Source organism: Squalius cephalus (genome assembly GCF_949319135.1).
Source record: "Squalius cephalus genome assembly, chromosome: 22".
In the NCBI taxonomy this organism is placed as follows: Eukaryota; Metazoa; Chordata; class Actinopteri; order Cypriniformes; family Leuciscidae; genus Squalius; species Squalius cephalus.
In genome coordinates this window covers 8491552-8514621 of record NC_137143.1, presented here as the reverse complement: position 1 = coordinate 8514621, position 23070 = coordinate 8491552, and the positions used below count along the sequence as shown (strand labels likewise).

Genomic DNA, 23070 nt, shown 5'->3' with positions numbered 1-23070 from the left:
CATTATGAATACGTTTATAATGCATTATACATAAAGGCTTTAAGTAAAGTGTTTGCGCACTGGAAGTACAGGGATGATCAGAAAAATGAGGCTGACACAATATAAAACTTGCCAGCTTTGCTCATGAATATTTATTTACACATGACGTATGCCTGATAGTGCTAAATGATTTGACGAAAGGTGAACACGGGTAAACAGATGCTAGTTAGATGCTAGTTTTAGTACTGCTTAAATGACATGGTTTGTTTGTTCAGTTCACTACCGATGCAACCAGGTTACAGAGGCTTTGGCTTGGTCTTAAGTTTCTCTATTCCAAGTAAAATAAACCTGTTTAAAATATAATGATTGTTTATAAAAAAAAAAATTAAAAATACAAAAAAATGGTGGGTGCTTAGTACTTACAAATCTATAAAAGTATGAACGTGTTTAAATGCTAGCTACACCCACCATAAGCACAGCTAGTAGTTCTATCTAGGCGTCTTTACTGGAAACACCCGGATCAGCTTTCGTCGCTGTGACAGTAAATCAGGAGTTCCTGCATCTCTGCTGCCCAATTCCCATGATCCTACTCTAATTCCGTCATCACCTTTGGGGTGACATTGACCCATTCTGTGAGCAACAGCCAGGCAAAAATGCTAATTTGACGAGGACAGCGGACGGTCTCTTTGGAGCCATAATATTTTAATCTCCCCAACGTGGCAAATCAATCGGAAAGTGACCATCTGCCAGGATATGAGTGTCACAGCAAAGGGGTAATGAACAGAGCGCGAGTGATAAAGATCACCATCATCGGTCTGCTGTAAGCTCCATCGTACCGACCGCAGAGGAGCCAGATGACAAACAGATGAGTCATGTCACCATGTCACCTAATAAAGAAATATTACCAGACTCAAGAAAACAGCCCACGGAAGAGTCCCTTATGCTCTGCGATTTTCGTGTATGATAATAGAATGCAGCGGTTTTGGTATTTGCAATAAGGTTGAGGTGTGATCTAAACTGCTTTCGTAGTCTTCTGGGAACAGCCACTGGGGCCGACAGCAAAGAGTTTTAATATGGTTATTCAAGCTTGACACAGCATGCTGTCCCACCGAGAACCGAAAAGATTCCGGACCTCATCATGCTTGCCAAGGCCTGTTAATGTAGTTTGAACTGTGCTTTGTCCTGTCAATGGCTACAGCTGTTTGTAAATGAGCTCGCAGTTTCAAAGCTGGCCACTATTATTACACACTTGCGGTTGACGACGTTGCTTACTGGGGGAGTTTTAAAGGAGGAAAGGGACCCATTATACCCCGAATCAGCTTGCAGCCACTGGAGACGCAGCTTGATACCTGCAATTTTTTGTTGCTTTCTTGCTCCCTGCTAGCCAAATACTAGAGAAATCTATGGAAGGCAAAGACGCCAATGAGGAGACGACTCTTCCTCCCACAGAGCGGTTTCCATAATCCCGCAATATCCTTTATAAGGGCATGTTGTCTTTAGAAGTCAGGTCTCACCAGAGGGAGAACAACAGGGCAATGCAAATATCCTCAACAGGGGAGACGCTCTCAGGCTGAAGGAGATTTGTATGGGGAACAAAAAAAAATGTTTTTATTGAAGCTCGGTAAGCTACGATAAGGATTCAACCCTCAGCGTGGGTCCGAGCAAACATCTTCGATATTCTGTGGCCAAATCGTAGCATTATTACTTTATTAACTAGGCAAATGCCTACAGTGGAAACTGAAGCCTGGTATTAATCCAGATATTGAGATTGCGTACAACACGCCCCCTCTTACTGTCCTGACCCTTTATTGGGTCCATCAAAAAAAAACAAAAAAACAAAAAACAAAACGCAGTGTCAGTAGTTTAGCAAAAAAGCGTTAAACATGTTTGTGAGCTACCAGCTCGTAGGCTCATTGGTATTCAACACCACTATTTGCCCCAATTCATCTGCATCCTTCTCTTCCATGGCAACAGCAGGCATGCTATCAGGAGGTTCTTTGATATAGGTACATGCTGGTAAACCCCCCCCCCCCCCCCCCCCCCAAAAAAAAAACCACTATGTCATTTAGTTTGGGGTAGGACTATAAAACACGTCCTGCTGGTTCTCGCATTGTTAAGAGACATCTTTGTAAAACTGGCTTCAAGCTTGTTATGATTTGCATGAGGTCCAGCCCGTCCCCCTTTTTTTTACGTAACTCTGCCGAGACCATTTTTTAAATCAGTTTTACAGACTATTGCATGGTGTGACGCAATTTTTTGGCCTATATATTAATTAATTATTATTTATTTAATTTAAATGAGCATTTTTTTTTATTTTTTATTATTATGACAAAAAAATAAAATAAATAAATAAATCCCACTCACATTACTAGTCAGTTGATTTTAAACTGTCTACAAATGGTGTATGTTTTCCCCCGAAAACCATATGAAAGCAACATGAATCAAACAGGTCTACATTTCTAGGAGATCGGTATGCGATGTAAACATTTTCCAAGCAAATTAGTTAAGTGCACTTAGTAAATTTTAACTATAAAGAAATTTTATATATAAAGAAATGAATAGTGCTTACATGAGATTCATATTAGTAGCCATTTTATTTTACATGGAGTGGGTCACCTAATGGAGACCAATATGTTCAGATCACATGGCCAGTCAATAACTATACACTTTCTCTCTGTCACTTTAACTGGATGACTGAGGATAAGTGTTTTTTTTTTTTTTTTTTAATAATAGTAACTGAACACATTGCATTGTTTTTACTTATTCCAATAGACCTTTGTAATATAAATAATGTACATATCTTAAACCAGGCATCAAATATTCTAGAAACTAAGTGATTTTACAATTAAAAATAAATAAAAAAGATAGTTATTATCACATTTTAATGACTAAGTCCAGCTATTAGATAAGAAGCCATCCATATTTCTGTGTGTTTTTTGGTGCTGTTAAGTGGCACAAGCGAGACCAACAACCTCCACACTGACTCACACATGTAAATCAACCTTTACACGTAATTAAGCACAATGGGCCATATCAAGGTCATGAATTCTTCCTTTATAGTCGTCTATTGACGAAGCATCAACTGCACCGCCAGCGTCTGGCTTCCACACCCTGCTTCATATCTTAAAACCCTCGAGGGGACACTAAAAATGCAAGGACAACCTAGAATAAAAAGGCCTATATGACACTTGTGCTGTATGGTTTTAAGTTCACAAGCTATGGGTATTCATTAGCAAGATATACGGTGAGATAATTCCACCCCGGAATCTATCTGCTTCTCTTAAATTGCTCATACTGACAGAAATTAGTGCTTATATGCCTTGTTCGAATTCTCATTTAACTACACCAGAAGAGAAAGACCCAGGGCCAAGAGTTTGCTGACATTTACAGAGACATGTTGGAATATTCTATTTTTGGGTAACACTCAGTTAATGGTCCATGACAATCTCATATCCTAATAAACCTTTTCCATCCAATCAAACAAGATTGCAATTCACACTATACTGTATTAAAGACTAGACTTAGTCTTCACCCTGCCTAGTAAAACTGAAGGGGGGGGGGGGGGGGGGGTGTGGGGGGGGGGGGGGGTTGTGGAGCATCACTATTAATATAAATAGTTTGGAATTAGAACGAATCTTTGCATGGAATATCCAATAGACTAACATAAAAGATGGGTCCAAAATAAAGAGTCAGGATAGGCTCTTTTTCAACCACATTTTCAACCACCCAGAACACGCTGGGAACGGCAAAGACGTGTAAAAAAAACACCCCGAAGACTTTAGCAACCACATTGTGACTCCCTGGCATCAACCCACAACACCCTAAAAACAATAGAGGCTTTTGCAGTGCTCTAGCTATATTATTCTTCAATAAAATGTGTTTTATTTTAAGTAATGTGTTTTATTATGTAAAGCCTCTTTCTCTCAGAAATGTCAATTCTTAGTAAATAAAAAAGTGAACTCCAGTTAAGGCTTGAAGCTCTTTGCATGTAGTTTTAATACTCTTGACCTTGAGGTTCACATAATGTGCTTTAGAAACAGACGACACCACCTCCGGTACAAAATAAAATGCCTCCAAAAGACTTTCAAGGCTAAAATATGCTAATAAATGAATGTGAGAAAGAAATAGACAAAATATGTGCTAGATTGCTGTTCTGACCTATAATGTGTTGCTGTATGGATTTCTGACCTTAGATGCTACATTCAACATGCAGCCAGCTTATTTGGCCCACTGTGTGTTTGTCACACTCTGTGTTCATGGCTCATGATATATAATATTTGTTCATCTCTCCTGATACCATTACTTATTACTGCAGGAAACCCATCAAGTTACTGTCACTTCAGAGAGGATTATTTTCCGTGCTTTATACGTTTTATAAGAAAATGTAAAAATTACTAAAGTTTTGTCAAGTTTTAAATGTTTTTTATATGTCTATGTGGTGTTTTTAATATGCTTTAAGACAAACCATGTGCAAATTCATAAGTCAACACCATTGGTGAGTATTTTCTCTATTGTCTCAAAAACACGGTTTGAAATCCCCTGGTGTTTCTGACGTCACACACTACCTTGTAACCAATCACGTCAACGTGTGATCGTCAACGAGCTGATCTCTGAGCTGGTGTGAGTGAGTGGAGGCGTGGCTAATTTGCATATTCATAGAACCGCATATACTAAATGAGGCAAGGGTGGAGAGTTACATTCAAGCTATTTTGAGGCATGAATAATTTTTGTAAAGGCAAAAAAAAAAAAAAAACGTTTAAATATGTAATTTTGGTGAACAAAGCTGAGTATTAAAGGACAAGTTCGGTATTTTACACTTAAAGCCCTGTTTACAGATCGTTTCTGATGAAATAGAACGGTTAAGATTAAAATTTGGACACATCCTGCTGGCCCGAGAATTTTAGGTTTCTTTCGCTTTCCCCCCCACTACCAGAATGGCTGCATATGGGCACTGGAACAATCCTTCCTAAAACGCATTAAACTTTCGTTTACAAAGATGTGAAACTCACCGAGTGGTCAGGGGTGTTCACTGATATGCTCACACAAAAATCGCTGCAAAAGATGCTTTCCAACAGGTGTTTTACCATTCGTTGTAAAACTGTGGACCTATTTTTCCAAACGCCTCACACCCGTTCATTCTTCCGTTGAGAGCTTGAATAATAGACACTCCAGTCCAGTTGGTGGCGGAGTAATACCGTACCTCACAGCACATCCAATACAAGTCAATGGAGTTGGACAAAAACTACGATAAAACCTGTTGGAAAGCATCTTTTGCAGCGATTTTTGTGTGAGCATATCAGTGAACACCCCTGAACACTCGGTGAGTTTCACGTCTTTGTAAACGAAAGTTTAATGTGTTTTAGGAAGGATTGTTCCAGTGCCCATATGCTGCCATTCTGGCAGTGGGGGGGAAAGCGAAAGAAACCTAAAATTCTCGGGACAGCAGCATGTGTCCAAATTTTTATCTTAACTGTTCTATTTCATCAGAAACGATCTGTAAACAGGGCTTTAAGTGTAAAATACTGAACTTGTCCATTAAGGGATATAATTATTGACTACAGGGGGATTTAAAAAATATATATAATATAATATTAATAATTATAATATAATATTATTATAACAATTTATATCAGGGTAGAATTCTCACTATTAACTTACTATTAACTATAACTTTTGCCTCACATTCCTAATTACTGCTTATGAATAGGTAGTAGCCTAATGTAGTTAACTAACTATTAATTCTAATTTTAAGTTTAGGTATTGGGATTAAGGGATGTGGAATATGGTCATGCAGAATAAGGCATTAATATGTGCTCTATAAGTACTAATAAATAACCAATATCCTAGTAATATGCATGCTAATAAGCAAATGGTTAATAGTGAGAATTGGACCCTAAACTAAAGTGTTACCATTATTACTATTACAGACAACTAGAAAAGTCATGGGAATTCACTGACATTGGAGACAAAGTTAATACTTTAATAAAACATAAGAACTCAACTGAGCTATAAAAGTAAAAAGTCAAAAAAAAAAAACTAAAAAAAAACCTTCTGGGTTGATAAATAGTCTCTCCGGCAAACTCCAGACCTCATGTTTGCAGTCTGAACGGTACAAGAAAGCACTTGAGCCTCTGTTTTACAAAGTTCATGGGAATAGGCTTTGGTCAACATTACTTTAAATGTATGAATGTGAGGTTCTTAACTTTTGGACCACTTTTCAGTAAGACCACATGCACCCAGACTCTTCAGCACATAACAGCCCCCGCTGTAGTCCGGCTGAAAGGATGAGTGTGTTTGAAAACGTGTCTGACGCTGTCTGAAAAATATCAGAATGTAGTCAGTCACTCTGCAGACTGCAGAGACGAGGCGCAGATGGCCCGGAATGCTTGAGATGCTACAGCAAAAGGAAAACTGACTGAACAAAAGACTGAACATGAGAACATGAGCTATTTCCAACGTATTATATATATATATATATATATATATATATATATATATATATATATATATATATATATATATATACTAGCATGGAATGCTGTGTAAACTTGGGAGTTTTTCCACATTAAAATGTGGATTATATCACGCAGACAAAAAAACTGATTCAAGGTGTTTCTTTTAAAACATTGTTTCAAATACTGCAATGGGATTTAAGCACCAATTTTTAGCTTTATTTTATTTATTTTTTTTCATCTGAAAGATAAACATTTTGCTCAGTCATTCAAGTGCTTGGAAAAATATACATTACATTCTCATAAATCAGAGGAATTTTGCATCCAAAACGCATATTATTGTGCAAAGATAATAAAAAGGACGTTCCTTTTCCATTTTGAAATCTCATTTTAACAATTCCTTTAAAAAATGTGTTTGTGTTAATAAACAGTAAGGGTTGACAGTTTTACAGTTAATTTACTAGTCTGCGTTTAAGGTCATTTCACTTCCTTCAATATATGTTTTAACACAGAGAACCATACCAATACTATTCTATTCAACTATTACAACATACTATTCAATAGGGTTGACATGTTAGGTTTAAATATCAAAATGTCAAAATATTTGATAAAGTGAAAAGGGGATAAATGTATTTGTTCTTGTCGAGTTTTTTTTTTAATGTTTTTTATAATGATTATGCCTATTTTTTATTTGTTTAATTTAATAGTTATGATGGTAACAGGGTTGATAATATGTGCACAACACATTTATGTAAAGTGAATTACCATTGTGTATGAAATTCTATATAAAAATAACCTTGCTTAAAACCTAAATGGTTAGTCTGCCATTTATTTTTGAATGTATTATTATTGTATTATTTACACATATGTTAATGAGAAACACAAAAGGTACTCATTTTACAGAATGTCTCAGCATCAACCTTTTGTAAAAGGCTCAATTCCAAGGCACAAAGTAAAACTTAACAACACCAGCTTTCCGACCTTTAGATTAATCTTGTTCTTGGGAATGTTTCTTTGTCTGGGTGTCTACCTCAAAGCATTTTTTAAACTACAACAGGATACAGTTCATTTAGTAGGACTAGCAAGAACAAACCTCCCTGTGAGTAACAGAATCTGCTGCACATTTTCAGCCATCGATCTTTGAGATGACATCACTGATACACTCTCTGCTGAAGAACGACTGCAACATCTGCTGTGACGGCCACACAAATGGGAACTGTCCTAATTTATATGGCAAGAAACTGAGGATTGCTTAGCTAGTCTTTTAATACTCACTTTGAGAATGAAGCTATTCAAAAGCCAACTTTCATGCTATATTTTTTGTTATATTAATAGTTCACCTTTTTTTTTTTTATTTACTCACAGTCACATCATTGATAAAATATATTATTTGTATGTATATATACTGTATATTAGTGCTGTCAAATCGATTAAGCGCAATTAAAGGGTCATGAAACCCTAAACCAAATTTTCTGAGATTTTAACAGCGGTATGTGTGTTGAACACCATTGAAGACAATATTAGCATCTGTTAGATTTAATAGTAGGGGGAAAATGGTTAAATTTTAGGGTTTTTTTCCGCTATTTTCATCTTCCGGGTTTAAAATCTTCATCGTGTCCACGTCACAGGCTATGATGACGTGGTAGTACTTTGATGACTCATCGGTGTCTCATAATTATTCATGACTGAGTTTTCTTATCCAATGAGAAGACATGTCAAATGGGACGCGCGTTTGTTTTCGTGGTGCAAAAGTTCCAGTGCATCTTTCCCCGCGATGCTGCCAGGGCTAGACTCTGACTGCGGGCGGGTGGTTGGCCATCAACCACGGACACATCTAAACTATGTGTGTAGCAACCATTCAACTGGAGAATGGTGGACTTCGGCCTTGTACAGCAATGCAGTTTGCGTCTTGCGAGTGATGCGTTCCCGAGGACTTTTCTATCGCTTCAAGGGTGTGTGTGTGTGTGTGTGTGTGTGAAATGTAACCCTGACCGTTTTACTTGCCTTTTGTTAAAGGTCCCCTATTATGCAAAATTCACTTTTGCATGCTGTTTGGACATAAATGTGTGTTGGCAATGTGTGTACACAACCACCCAATAGTGATAAAAATCCACTCACTCCTTTTTTATTAATCCCCATAAATCATCAGCAGTGTCTCCCAACGACCTGTTTTCAGAATGCTGTTTTAGTGACGTCACTAAGCACAGGCTCCGCCCACGAGTGCTGACAGACACTGCCGTTTCAACATAGACCCGCCCTGGGGTGCGTTTCCCGAAAGCATCGTTAGCCAACTATGGTCGCAAGTTCCGTCGTTATCAGCATAGTTCAACGATTTGGTGTTTCCCGAAACCATCGTTCCAACGAACGTTCGCAAACAGCATCGCAAACTTGTGTGGTTGGAACGACAGCTCTCGAGCCGCTGAAGACGAGGTGGAATTATTTTGTTTTTAAAGAAAATGCTCCCTCAACTCTACCGAAATTCGTTTATGTACTTGCGCACTTCTTATAACTTACTGTGTTTACTCAGTTCTTACGGTTATTTTCTGAAGTAAAACTGACGCTTCATCTTTTGTGTTTTGTACAATAAACTTTATTAAACTCATCATATGTTTGATCATCATTCGGACCTGGTCCGAAACAGCAGACTTGTAGGCTATTAATAATGGATACATACAAGCAAATGACAAATACGTTATAACCGTAATTAAACTACTAAACTATACCTGTTCCATCTCTATACAGCACTCTGACTCTGTAGGAATTATTGTCCGACTCGAAATGAACACCGTTACTGAGAGTTTCTGATATTATCATCATTCCGTGAGATGAAATTGTCCTGAGAGACTGAGCGCGAGCTCATGAAGCTCCGCCCCCTGTGCCGTCCAGCAGCAGCTTATTTGCATTTAAAGGGCACACACTAAAACAGCGCATTTTTCTGAGCCCCAAAAAATGACAATTTAAACATACTGTAAAAAATGATCTGTTGGGTATTTTGAGCTAAAACTTCACATACACACTCTGGGGACATCAGAGACTTATTTTACATCTTGTGAAAAGGGGCATAATAGGGGACGTTTAAATAATCACTCATTATTCAAATTTAGATATTTCGATAATACCTCAATTGTATGGAACGTATGCTTAATTTGTGCAAATTTCTATGTCACTGTCCATCTTTATTATGTGGGTTCAGGGGGTGCGTAGATCTAGGCTATGTACGGAACATTTTTTTTTTTTTTAAGTGGAACATTTATCATTTTCAAATATATGCATTTAGTGTATATGAACAAATATATATTTTATAATGACATAATTATACATACATTTATATGTTTTAAATACAATTATGATTACTGTATAGGCAATATATGTAGCAGGGCATTCAGTTACTTTTGAAAGGACAAAAATAAGGTGTCAGTGTATTTCATTAGACTTTAACTTTGCCAGCTATAAAAAAAATCTAGCATTTCCTCACGTTTTACCAGTGATTTTTAGTGACAGTCGATATGCATGGGCCACTGGCGATGACAGTTTCCCCCCTCCCCTCTCCCCTGCCGTGCCACACCCACTCCCCTCCCTTCTTCTCACAGCCATCCACGCCCATTTAAGTTTCATGGCCCTTTAATCGCATCTAACATAAATGTTTGTGTCTACATAATATATAGGTCTAATATCAATACTTTTATTTCTCCATTATTTTTAATTCAATTAAAATGTTCACAATGCTTCAAGGGATTGTAGTTCTTTCCCTCACTAAAGCCATTAAGCAGCCAACACAGTCTTGTACCAAAAGCATTTTTGCTTCAAATCAAAGTTTGTAGTGTTCACCTTGTAGTTGATTGGCTTGGTGGATGGGTTATAACTCTATAATGAAAAATTTTTGGTAACACTTTATTTTACAGTGTCATTGTTATATATGTTACATGTAATTACTGTAGTGATAACTATAAATTATGCATAATTACATGTAATTAACCCTAAACCAAACCCTCATCCTAATCCTAACCCTATAGAAAGTACATAGTTAATTATTATTACTCAGTACTTAAATGGGTTCCACTTTATTTGGATAGTCCACTTTAGACATTCTACAAACTATAAGTAACTTTGCAACTACATGTCAACTAACTCTCATTAGAGTATTAGTAGACTGTAGTAGACTGTTAGGTTATGGTTAGGTGTAGGGTTCGCGTTAGTAGAATAAGTTGACTTGTAGTTGCCAAGTTACTTATAGTCAGTAGAATGTCAGTTGGGGGACCATCAAAATAAAGTGTTAGCAGATATTAAGCATCCAGTCTACAAATACTTTAATGACAGTTAGTTGACGTGTAGTTGCAAAGTTACTTATAGTTAGTAGAATGTCTAAAGTGGACTATCAAAATAAAGTGTTACCCTTAAATGTATAATTACACTGTAATACTGATAACTTAAAATAAAGTGTAACCAGTTTTTTTTTTTTTTTTTTTTTAAATCCCTATAGGAAAAATGTATGGAAAAAATAATCCCGAAAGGAGCCAGGCACTGTTGCACTCTTTGTCATATATGTTTTGAATAACATGAAGGTGGGTTAACCTGTTAAGCTGCAACCCCACTTTTGAAAAATCCCCAGAAATGACATACCCAAACTGAAACAGATACAGTTCATGAACCCTTTGTACTAAAAGCACAAGTATGGTCTCATTTGAAAGCTGACACCTGGCAGTTTATTGTAAATGTAGAATTAATTATTATCATAATGACAAAAATTGTTATAAATAGCTTCAAAGTTTTGTAAAGTTATTAGAAATTAATTTTTATGAAACATCCTCATGAAAATAAAATTGAAGTTGGCACTGGAGCAATCTAGAAATGCACTACAGCTAAAGCCACATGTCTAAACATTTTATGTTTAAAATCTGAAGATAATAAGTCCAAAACTCTGTATTTAGTTAAATGTTTTTCAAGACCATGTCATGTGACTTTATTTTGATTTGACTCTAAGATGCTTCTGATGTTTATTGCCATCTTCTAACCATCTATCCAGTATATTGTCTCTATTGTTTTGTGGTGCAAACGAGCCCCATTCAGTCTCAGTCTCCCCCTGCACACATTCACACCTCTCCAGCCTGGTTATGGCTCTAAATATGCATTTCTTTTGTCTGCATTATAGTTACTAACGACTGGCTATTCACATGCTATTCACAGGGTTTCAGTCCCTAATTTATTTTCTCAAAGTTCACCTCACATTTTAAATAAAGAATAAAGAACATTCTTGAATAAAGAAACTTTCAGTAAGCATTCAAAAAAACATAAAAGTATAACTTCTAGGTTGCAGGTGCACCTAGGGCTAGCTAGCATGTTAGCTTAGCACACCATCAATACACGACCATTTATGAGATTAAAACCATGTTTGTGCTCCAAACTTACTTTTATAACGCAAGTGGAGTATTTTAAATAATCTTCTGTGATCTAATTTGGCTTCAGATAAAAAAATCAGACAGAAAATATACTATTGTATACTGTTCTGCACAATGATAGTCTATATAGATTAGCATTACATTATAAATATAATCTATTATTATGAAAATACCTGGCATGTCTTGAAAAACACAGGTAACTCAAATATCATTGCAATCATGTTTATTATCTTCAAAACATCTGTATCTGCATTTTACAGCGCAAACTCTGTAGCTTTGTGTGTATCAGTGACGTCCTGGAATGTCACATGATCATGGCTCTTCTTCATGTTCAATATATGGACAATTATTGTGCATATAGCGCCCTCAGGCTGTTGGTATGGATTGAAAACACAGTATCAGAGTATCCAATCGCTCATAATGATTACATCGACGCATTTGGGTATAAATTCAATAAATATTATTCCTGTCTATAGAAATATGATGTGAATCTATGAGAATATATCAATATTTCTCCAAATCTGCACATTTTTGAGCTAAAGCCCTGAGGGACGTTGTTTTGTGTATCGCTGTCATGACGACAGCACGGGAGTTTTTTATGAATGGGAGCAGCTGACGCGCATAATTCATATCAAAGGTATCGACTCATTTTTTCATTTCATAACTCCTGACACAAATTAAGAAATAACTGTCGCTATAAGTTTCTCAGAATACAATAGTGGTCAAATACTGAAACTTGAGTCTTATATCTTTTTAATGATGTATAGTTTGTCGAAGTATAACATTAAATCTGATAGTAACTTTGAGCTATATATATAAAAAAAACGCTTCAGTGCGCCGACGCACTGGTGAGGCTTAACAGGTTAAAATTAATTTCGTTTTTTATTAATTGTATCTTAATTTTAATCAATGTTTCATCAACCAATTGCCTGGATTTAATAAATAAGAAGTAAAGTATATAATATAGTATATAGACAATAGATAATTACGACGCCGGCGAGTGAACTGGGCTCTCGTCTCATAAATGAACCGAAACTCAGCGTATAAGGTAGCCTACTTGCCTGACAGACCTGATAAATATATCTATAGAAAGCTTGGAAGGTCTTCTTTTAAACAGAACAATTCAAAACGAAAGAAAACAGACCGCTGCTTGTGTAGCCTAATCCGTATGAAATGTGCATTTCTCTCTGGCGAGTTCACTACTGCGAAGATTGCGAGGATAGCATCGTCAACTTCATCTATGCAGGACACTGACACAGAAAACACTTGTCTATTAATAAACAATTAAAATGTCTCCTTGCTATATTTTACATATTCATATTCATTACTTTTGCCGGTTCTTTGTGACAGCTTTTAGGTGCTTTTTTGGCAGCGCCACCCTTACATGAACGTGTCACCACCGCATCAGCACCGAAAACAGGACATTTTTTTCAATCCCTGTTTTGGCAGGGAAAAAACTGATCAGAAAATGTAACGAAACTTTGTTGAAATGTAGTGGAGTAGAAAGTATAATAATTGCTGCAAAATGTATCGAAGTAAAAGTCAAAAGTATGCACTATTGATTCTACTTAAGTAGGCCTACAGAAACGAAGTATTTGTACTTCGTTACATTCCACCACTGCTGATTAACAGTAATGTAAATGCTAAATGTCCTAATACCTGTTGATTCTACAACAATTCAAATATGCTCTTAACCTTGCAGTTTTTCACATATCATGTAAGACTCAATTTCTCCATTTCTTTGCACAAAACTCTCCAGAAAATGCCATTTAATAGTTTATTTTTCAAAAAAAATTCACGGGGGGGCATACCCCCGGACCCCCCTACGGAGAGCCCCCCCACATAATAAATCCCAATTTAACCCCTGCATACACACACACACACACACACACGCACACACACGCACACACACATACACACACCGGTTTAGTCACCCGAATGAGTGGTTTAAAAGAATGGAAATATCTGAATGCCACGACTGACCAATATGAAATGAGTATCCCAAAGCACTGTGTAATAAAGTGTTATATATTATAGAACACTTAATGTAAGATCAAAATAAGAACAGAAAATTTAAGAGAAACTTTTTGTAACATACATTCAATATACTTGAAATTGTCATGAATTCCTAAATAGATATCATCAGAGGCATAATCATTGCTTTACTTCCATACTTCCATACTTATGACTTGATTTTTAAGCAAAGCAGGAACTGAAAAAAATAGGAAACTGAAGTAATGGAGTGGTTAATTGCAACATTAAAAAGATAAAGATATAAAAAATAAAGATAAAGATATATAACATTATACAGTGTATTACAGTGATATTAGGTGTATTAGTCTGCAATGTAATTTATATCTGCACTGAAGTGCTATTCAGTCCTAAACAGCCTGCATGTGTTTTCTTCCACAGTTCTCACATAATGTCAGATTTAAAGTGATTCTTTAGGACAGTGGTAAGTTGCAGCAAAAGAGACTTAAATCCCACTCTAAGCCTGCGCCCAGCCCCGACAAGAGTCCAGAGCCCTAGACTTAATAGCAACATAATTTTCTTTTTCGGGTGAATTATCCATGTCATTGTTAAAACGACTTCAGTTCCAGTAAGTGAAAGAGAGACCTGTTATCTAAAGTCAACGTGGGAGAGACATAGTCTGTGTGATCAGCGTCACCACTCTACCGCCATCTTTAATTTAGATCAGCGATGATGATCAGAGATTCATGAGTAAAACAGAAGAAAGGAGATGAGTAACAGTGATGCATCTTTTCATCTTTGTTTTCAAAGATCCGAGACTAGAACATCTCAGAGGCGAATCCATAACCCCATCTCTCTCCTTCATCCATCAGTCTGATCGAATCTTTCAGACTCGAAACAAAAGCAAGAGAAGTGAAACAAAGATGGTTATAATAGGGGCCTGCATCTCGTCACGATATCACCCCCTCAAGATCTCCTAAACAACCACATTACAGAGAAACAGTCCTAGGAGCGCCAGAGAGCCGAATTGTAAATATATTTCACAGCACAATTCTGTTTAGATTTGATATGCGCTTTAACAAGAAGATAAGGTGTAAAGTCTGATTTCAGTGGGTCTGCTGTGACCTCCTGCTGCTGTACCCATCATTTCACCAACCAGCTTGACACCAAACAAGATAAGAGAGAGCCAGAGCCAGAGACACAACACACAGAGACTCATGTGGGTTACATCCACTGAAAACCTGCAAACACTCAGGAACGTGTAATAAGAGATGGTCTTCATCACTGTCAATTTAAGCAATGCATAGTTGTCTTCTCAGCTGAAACTGTCCATGAAAGAGCAGGCATTTCCCTCTAATGCCATCAGTGTTGAGGAAGCAACTTTTGAAACTGCAGCTTGCCAAGCTGCAAATAATTTGAAGTACTTCAATTTACAGTCACGCTTCTCATAAATAAGTAGTTAGTCACAAATAACAAAAGGTAACTCACTACACTGAAGCTGCTTATTATCTACCAGCATATATTGACGGAATATATATTCACTGAAAAAACAGCAATTGTTGTTGATTTGCTGATAAATTGTTATGAAACAATTTTGACTTGAATAAAACTGGATAAATTAAATGTTACATGAAGAACAATTTTAATTTATCTGAAAAAAACAAAAAAAAAAACAAAAAAAAAACTGCAGTTTCGGTTGTCTAAAAATGTAAGGTCTTCTGCATAAATGAAATGACATGTGTTGACAATTTTTATTTATGCAAGTGTACCTTGCACAAACCAATTAGGATGATATGTTTGGACTACTAAAATGATCAGTACCAAACTGCAACTTTGCGAAACTTATACTTCAATAAGAACTTCTGTTAACTATGGAAGCTTGTTTCCGCCACAGAATAAAACATTTTAAAAGATAATTGTGACTTTTTATCTCAGTTTACATCTCATGCATATAAACTTACAATTACAAGTTATAAAGTCAGAATTGCGAGATATAAAGTCGCAGTTGTGAGTTATAAAGTCAGAATTGTGAGACTTTTTTTTCTCGCTATTGCGAGTTTATATCTCACAATTCTGACTTTATAACTCACAACTGCGACTTTATATCACACAATTTTATTACTCAATTGTGAGTTCATATCACGCAATTCTGACTTTTTTTTGTTAAGCAACTGCAAGTTTATATCTCGCAATTCTGAAAAAAAGAGTCTGAATTGCCAGATGTGAACTCGTAATTGTGAGAAAAAAAGTCAGAATTGTGAGATAAAAAGTTGCAATTACCTTTATTATTTTTTATTCTGTGGCTAAAACAAGCTTCCAAAGGAAACTGTCAAAACTACCTTGTCGTTTTTCTGGCATGTGTAGTATTTTTACCACAAAAACAAAAGCAGACCAAACTGCAACATTTGTGGAACGTTTTAGTTTAGGCTTAAAATAACGTAGGATAGGAAACATTACCACAGTGTTTTAACAGCTTTAATAAAAAAGGCCTGAACTAATATAGGAAAACAGCTATCACTATCACATGACTTTGTTTGTACAAGTTTGTACTGCTGCCTATTTTAGTTAGGTGTTCCCCAACTGAATGCCACACAAATAATTTCAGTCTGTTTAAAAAAGGCCTTCCTTATGTTAATCTGCTTTGTGCAGCTGATTAGGGCTAAATGCAAAACAATGCAAATTAATTGACAACATGAAGGAGTTTCAGTCACTTTCTCATCAGATTCATCACCCACACCCACAAGTCTATTATCCCGAAACCATGCTGCAAGCTCACTAACACTAACAGAGACCAATAACACAATGTTTTATATCATCCAGACCTTGCGGGAAGAACAGGAAACACAGTAACATGTGACTGGCCCTGTTTGATTTTTGCATGACAAACACCAATCAGGAGGCAGCTGTGATGAGGCTTAATCCATTAAAACCAGCGTCTCCTCCCGGTTAAATCCTAATGAGGATTTAAAGAGCTCGGCTGCAGGGGGCCGTCGGACAACAGACACACCTTGCTGAGCAGTCTGCCCCCGACCCACTATTCTCCTTTCTTATCATACAGATCAGGAGGAGGGCTGATGAAAGACGGTGAAGACGAATGCGGGCATATTGACCCCCCGGCCGCTCGGCATTATGGGAAGTCTGATCCCTCAGTCTGATAGAAAAGCCCTGGGTAAGAGGAAAAACAAAAAAGCAGGAGACAAGAAGAAGAAAGACACAAAGAGAGCTGTGTAGTCTGAGGTATAAAACCGAAAACAAAGGAATCTGAGATCTGGATCCAAGATCTTAATAAAGAAGCTTAATACGGGCGAATTCAGATATATTGATATTGACGGAACGTCGATATGAACAAAAAGCCACAGGGCTGAGGCTGAGGGGAATTGGCTTTAGCCGCTCAAAGATAATCAGTTTCGCTAGTTTAAATGTTTCCTTGCAAAGTGTAACTGCACAGATGGGATTTTGAGGCATGTGAAAGGCTTGTCCGCACTTGTCCGTCTCTAAAGAGAATGGCGCTTTTTCACAGCAGGATCCACATAATTTAATCAGACCCTTCAGAAAGAAACAAATCTGTGACGAATCTTGCACTGGGTAGAATGAGTTGGTTGCTGATTCCAAAATACATGACAACAATTTTAGTTAGTATTGTAATCCATTATATTACACATTTAAAGTAATGTAATTTGACTACTTTTAGGTTACTTTTAGATTACTTTTGACCTAACTCAATTATCACATTGATTTGAATAGGATAGTCTTGTACCGTACTGATATAACATACAAAGAAAAAGAAAATATATTTTATTCTTTATCAACAACATGAAGTGCATTAAATATTACATTACGTTGTCGGGCACCGATAGCCTCGTGGGCAGCACTTCGGGCGACCCGAGTTCAAATTCCAGCTCGTGGACCTTTCCCGATCTCGCTTCCTGTCCACTCTATACTATCCTTTCACAATAAAGGCAAAAATCACCAAAAGTAAATCTTTAAAAAAATTTAATAAAAATAAAAATACATTACGTCAGGGTTTCTCTGGGGGATCGTGAGTTTAATGAAAAGCTTGATTAAGTAAAAAATAAAAATAAAATAAATAAATAACTACTAAAAACTAAACTAAAATATTAAATAAATACTTACTAAAGATTAAAAATATATGTTCACCTGCATGTCAAGTGACCCTTATACATCAGATTACAGTGAATTTAATTGAATTATTATTATTGGCTTAGTTGTATTATTGACCTATCTTATTTACTTAAATCTCAGGGGGTAATTCAAGTAAGTATATTAGGTCAAAGAGGTTCAGCTGACAAAAAAAAAAAAAAAAAAAAAAAAAAAAAAAAAAAATATATATATATATATATATATATATATATATATATATATATATATATATATATACAGTATATATATATATATATATATATACAGTATATATATATATATATATATATATATATATATATATATATATATATATATATTGGGGAATCATGAGACTAACATGTAATCTTGTAATCAATAAAAACGTAAGTCTACTTAATTTTTGGAAACTGATTTAGTAGTACAGATTCTCAACTGGCCATGCTTGGGGACCAGCAAAGACCAGCAAAATCCCTTAGGCAGTTTTTTTTTTTTTTTTTTTTTTTTTTTGAGAAGGGTTAACATTACCAAAATGGATCTAGATCCCGGATCAAGAAAAAACAATTAGAAAATAGCTAGTTCTATTATTTTTGTTTCACTTACATTCCCCAGAATAGACATAAAATCACAATACAAAACCCATTTTTCCATAAAATACTTGCTTGACACATGAGGAGACAAATGCACAACCCCATCAATCAAAGAACCTGGAAAGATCAGCTCTAATTCTGTCTGTGTGTGAGTTCAGAGAGACCTATAGCCCATAGACATGGAGAAAAGGACAGAAGATGAGAGAGACACACGTGGTTGGGGGAAAGACCGGGAGAGTGAGACAGCTAGACAGCAACAGAAACAACTCAACAAACCTTGATATTAGCATTTCCACAAAACAACAACAACAACAAAAACTAGAAACCAGCCTTCATTTCTCATGATGCAACACAAAACTTATATTTGTGGACTTACACAAGCACACACACATACATATCTATATATATATATATATATATATATATATATATATATATATATATATATATCTATATATATATATATATATATATATATATTTATATATATGTATGTATATAACTGCCATTCTAGACGTCCCTGTGACATATTTTTACTGTTAATCAGCAGACATTCAACTGAGGTGTTTAAAGAGTCGAGATAGACAGCTCATTTCAGTCAGAGAGACAGATGGCTCATTTCTGCCAGAAAGACAGACGGCTCGTTTCAGACAGAAAGACAGACAGCTCATTTCAGTCAGAGTTTGAAGGCAAGAGGGACAGCAGCTGTCCAAATAAGGGGCCCATTTGAGGTGGAAAATGTGATTTTTAGGTTACACTTAAATAGGGAAGAGTGTTAACCTTTGGGAAATGTAACAGGGATTTGTAGAATTGTGGTGGGTGATATTACCAAAATTCACGGTATAAGTAATTTCATAACACGGTTACTGTGCATATATATTTTTTGTACCTACCGGTATGTTTTTGTTTTTGTTATTTTGGAAAAAATTGGAATATATTGGGAATATTTTAAAGATGAGATTATCTAATAATGTTCTTTTTTAGAACTTAGAACGGAAATCAACAAATTATTAAAAAAAATAGTTTCACATTACGTAACAATACTAAAAACTTAAAATAATAGTAGCAGTAGTAGTAATAATAATAATAACAAAAATAAAATGATGGTTTTGTAAAATTATACAGTAAAGCATGCAGATAGACAGTTGTGCAGATATAGAGTGTTGGCACATTTCGAACATGGGGTGTATATCGTTCAGCTCTTGCCAATGGTGAGAGTTTTCATCCCAAACAGTTTCATATGCTTTGGAGAAATGCAAATGACCTACAGCCCTGTATTTATGCATATCGTGTTTCGAATCCGAAAAAGAAAAAAAAAAAAAAAAATCAATAGGGAAGACCTTTACATATCTAAAAAGATTGACCAAATCTCCAATTCTGAGTTAAAAAGTGCAGTTGAAATGGAGGCATCATAGGTCAAGATTCCAATTGGCTTCCATGAAAAAAAGAACATCATGAAAGGAAACTATTCACTCGAAGAAAAACTGGGTTATATATTTGCCTAATAGAGGTAGGTGAAAGTTAGCTCTTCGTAAATCAAAAGTTCAATCTTTAATTCTATTTTGTCAAAAGGCTACAGCCGCCAAGAATGCTGTTAATTCTTAAATGTGTGATTTGCCTGTCTGGAAGTCACACTGAAGCTGTTCTGATATGAATTAAGATGGAAATTAAGTGTTTTTATGAATACAGGCGGGTGGCCACCGGTCGAGGCCATGGTTCCCTGCTATTCCTTCTGAATGAGCCCAAGGCAGCAGGACACGGACGGATATTATTCAGTCCTTTCCATAATTAAAAAAAAAAGAACGTCTCATATTACTTACAATCCTTACCGGCAAATTGTCCAGACATATGAAGCAAAGCTTTCTTTCAGAACTACTTAGCCCCATTGTGAAATAAGCCAGTGACAGTGAGTTCAAAGAAAACTGTAATTGCTGGTAAATAATGATGCTAATTTATCAGACAATAAACCTGCACCACATTACTGTACATGAATGAGCCAATATGAGTCCTGTTGTATTGTATAGTAAGTACTAAAAAAAAGCCTTTACCCCGAAAATGCAGACACAAATTTTTACAAAACTATGTCAGTGAGAATGCAACAATACTTATTAATCATGTTCTGACACTGAAATTGAGATTGTGTAAAAGCGTCTGCATTCACATATGTGAATGAAACATAAAGATCTATCAGCTGAGGAAAGACAACGACAAAGATTTTTTTTTACATTATTAATAATGCAAGATAGTTGGTCATTCTCAGTGTTATTAAAGTATCATTATGCATATTATATAACATGTAGTTTCAATGTGTTTTCAGGTCTTTAAAATCCATCCCTATTATGACATGTCCTTCAGTTTTAAGGTTTATCATAAAATGACTCACTCTTGTAAAACAGTAATATCGCTACGATTATCAAATAAACATTAGGAGCTCAGACTAATATAGCATTCAGCATATACAGTACAACCCTGATTCATTTCTATAAGAGCACAATGCCACATTTCATGGCATTCAATGGCAGACATACTATCAATAAAACGGCTCCACAATACTTCATCACTGCTTTGCGTTTCAGCTTCATAAAATACCAGAAAATGTTGTTTGAGAAGATGCACGGAATACAAATGAGTTACATCCGAACTTATAGACGGCGTTCGGCCCACGAAATGAAATCAGAAAGATGAGATCTGAAGTTTCTAGGATATACTCGAGAGAAACAGGGAGCAAACCCTCAAGCAATCAATCTTTCAAAGTTTCTGCACAAGCAGAAACTTCCAGCCATAGCTATGGCAGTAACCCATTTAATTCAATTATAAAAATGCATTAAAAAGATATTACGGCAGGGACAGAGTGTAATGAGGCGTGTTTACTTGAGGATATTGTTTATAATGAGCAGTTGTAGGGTTTAGGCCTATAGTTAGAACAGGACATGAGAGTAAACAGACGGAGATGAGATGAGGGAAAACTCGGAAACACTGTATGGTCTTTCTTTTAATTTAACCAAAAAGAAAACGAAGGCAAGCTCTGTGTTAATGCACACAGCTTCCCAAGAACCTCAGGCTATCTGTCTGGAAGGATACAGTCATTATTTATCTGAGCTATCAGAAATAGTGTCTGTCAAACATCCACCTCATAAAAGAACAAAAAAATACACCATAAACACAAGAACAGCATTAAACCAATGACTAATTCGGATGATAACAAGAAAATGTTGCTTTTACGAAAGATTTGTGTAAAAATGTCTTACCGTCAGAACTCTGTACAACCGTCAAGACGAACACCAGGCCACAGAGGACCAAAGACTTCCATTCTGAACATCCCATGCTGGCTCTGACTGGACTTGCCGCTTTCCACATGTCTTGGTCGAAATCACTGTAGTCACAACGATCCAGGAAAGTCACTCTGAGAGATAACCATCATTGACCTCCAAGCCTGCAAGAAAACCACAGTGGACTGTCAGTGTTTGGCTGTCGATGAAGAGCTCTTCCGGCATTAAAACATCCTCCTTTAAACTGCTCCAGTCTCATTCGCCTCAGTTCCTCCACTGATTTTTTTTTTTCCAGTAGCAAATTCACACAGATTTCCTCCCAGGTGTAGAAACCATCTATTGGATGATGACTGAGACCTGAAAAAGCACCTCCCACATTACAAACAAGCCATTTACCTCAAAGCCTGTCGTTACCGTTTATCTGACTCTCTTCTCCCAAACCTGTTCCGCTACCATCCTTTTTGGAGAGGAAGCAGGTTTCTCATCCACTAAAGCCCCCAGCGCATATTCTCCAGCTAAAGAGAACTCTGTCATATACAGTATCTCATATTTTGAATGTTTTCCTTCTCTGCATGTTTACACCCTCCACTGGCCTCCCATAAAACACACTCACAGCCTCATGGGAAACATCGTCACTCCAGTAACGAGCCACTTAGGAGCCCATTAAAAACAGTGTGTGCACCCCCCTAGGTTTCTTGAAGATACACTAAATATATCTCAGCACCCTTTAATACATTATTGCATTACAGAGCATTTCCTCATGTCTAGTCAAATAAAAAAAAAGTATTGGAATTTTTGCTTCTTGGATTGTCATATGGTTATGAGGTGAGAAAAGTATTCACTGAATAGTACATTTCGGTATGACCAGACAAAAAATGTCTAAATGCTAAAGCATTGAATTAAACATATCAAGGTTTTGGCTTCCTATCTTTAGTATTCAAGAGTCAACAATGTGACTATAAATAGTATAGTGTGTAATAAATAGCATAAATAGCTACACACACACAAACGTGTATATATTGTTATATATATCGACGCAAGTGTGTTTTGCTAGTTTCAGCCTGACGCAGTTATCATTTTCACATTCTGCGTCACGTTGTTTAAATAGCAGATGCATCTGCACCCATTTGTGCGCCCATGGTCTGGTCTGAAAACGAGGTGTGTTCAGGTGCACTGTTGCTATTGAAATAGACTGTGCCATTGAGCAACTGAAACCTGTTCTAAAGTCAATGGCGCAATATTTTTTTTGTTATTTAAAGAGCGCATTAGTAAT

At 36.3% G+C, this 23070-nt stretch overlaps 1 protein-coding gene and 1 long non-coding RNA gene across 18 annotated transcripts in view; both read right to left on the bottom strand.

Moving 5' to 3' along the window:
• LOC307150038 overlaps positions 1 to 23070 on the bottom strand; it is a 371381-nt gene that overhangs the window by 219276 nt on the left and 129035 nt on the right. The window lies entirely within an intron of this gene.
• adgrl2a (adhesion G protein-coupled receptor L2a) overlaps positions 1 to 23070 on the bottom strand; it is a 117367-nt gene that overhangs the window by 70691 nt on the left and 23606 nt on the right. For all 17 annotated transcript variants that reach the window (XR_013819647.1, XR_013819648.1, XR_013819649.1 and 14 more), the window contains exon 2: positions 21777 to 21961. Coding sequence is in view for 14 of the 17 variants with exons in the window: in XM_079856777.1 (XP_079712903.1) it covers positions 21777 to 21885 (109 nt within the window). In the remaining 3 variants the exon portion in view is untranslated. The remainder of the gene's footprint in view (positions 1 to 21776; positions 21962 to 23070) is intronic.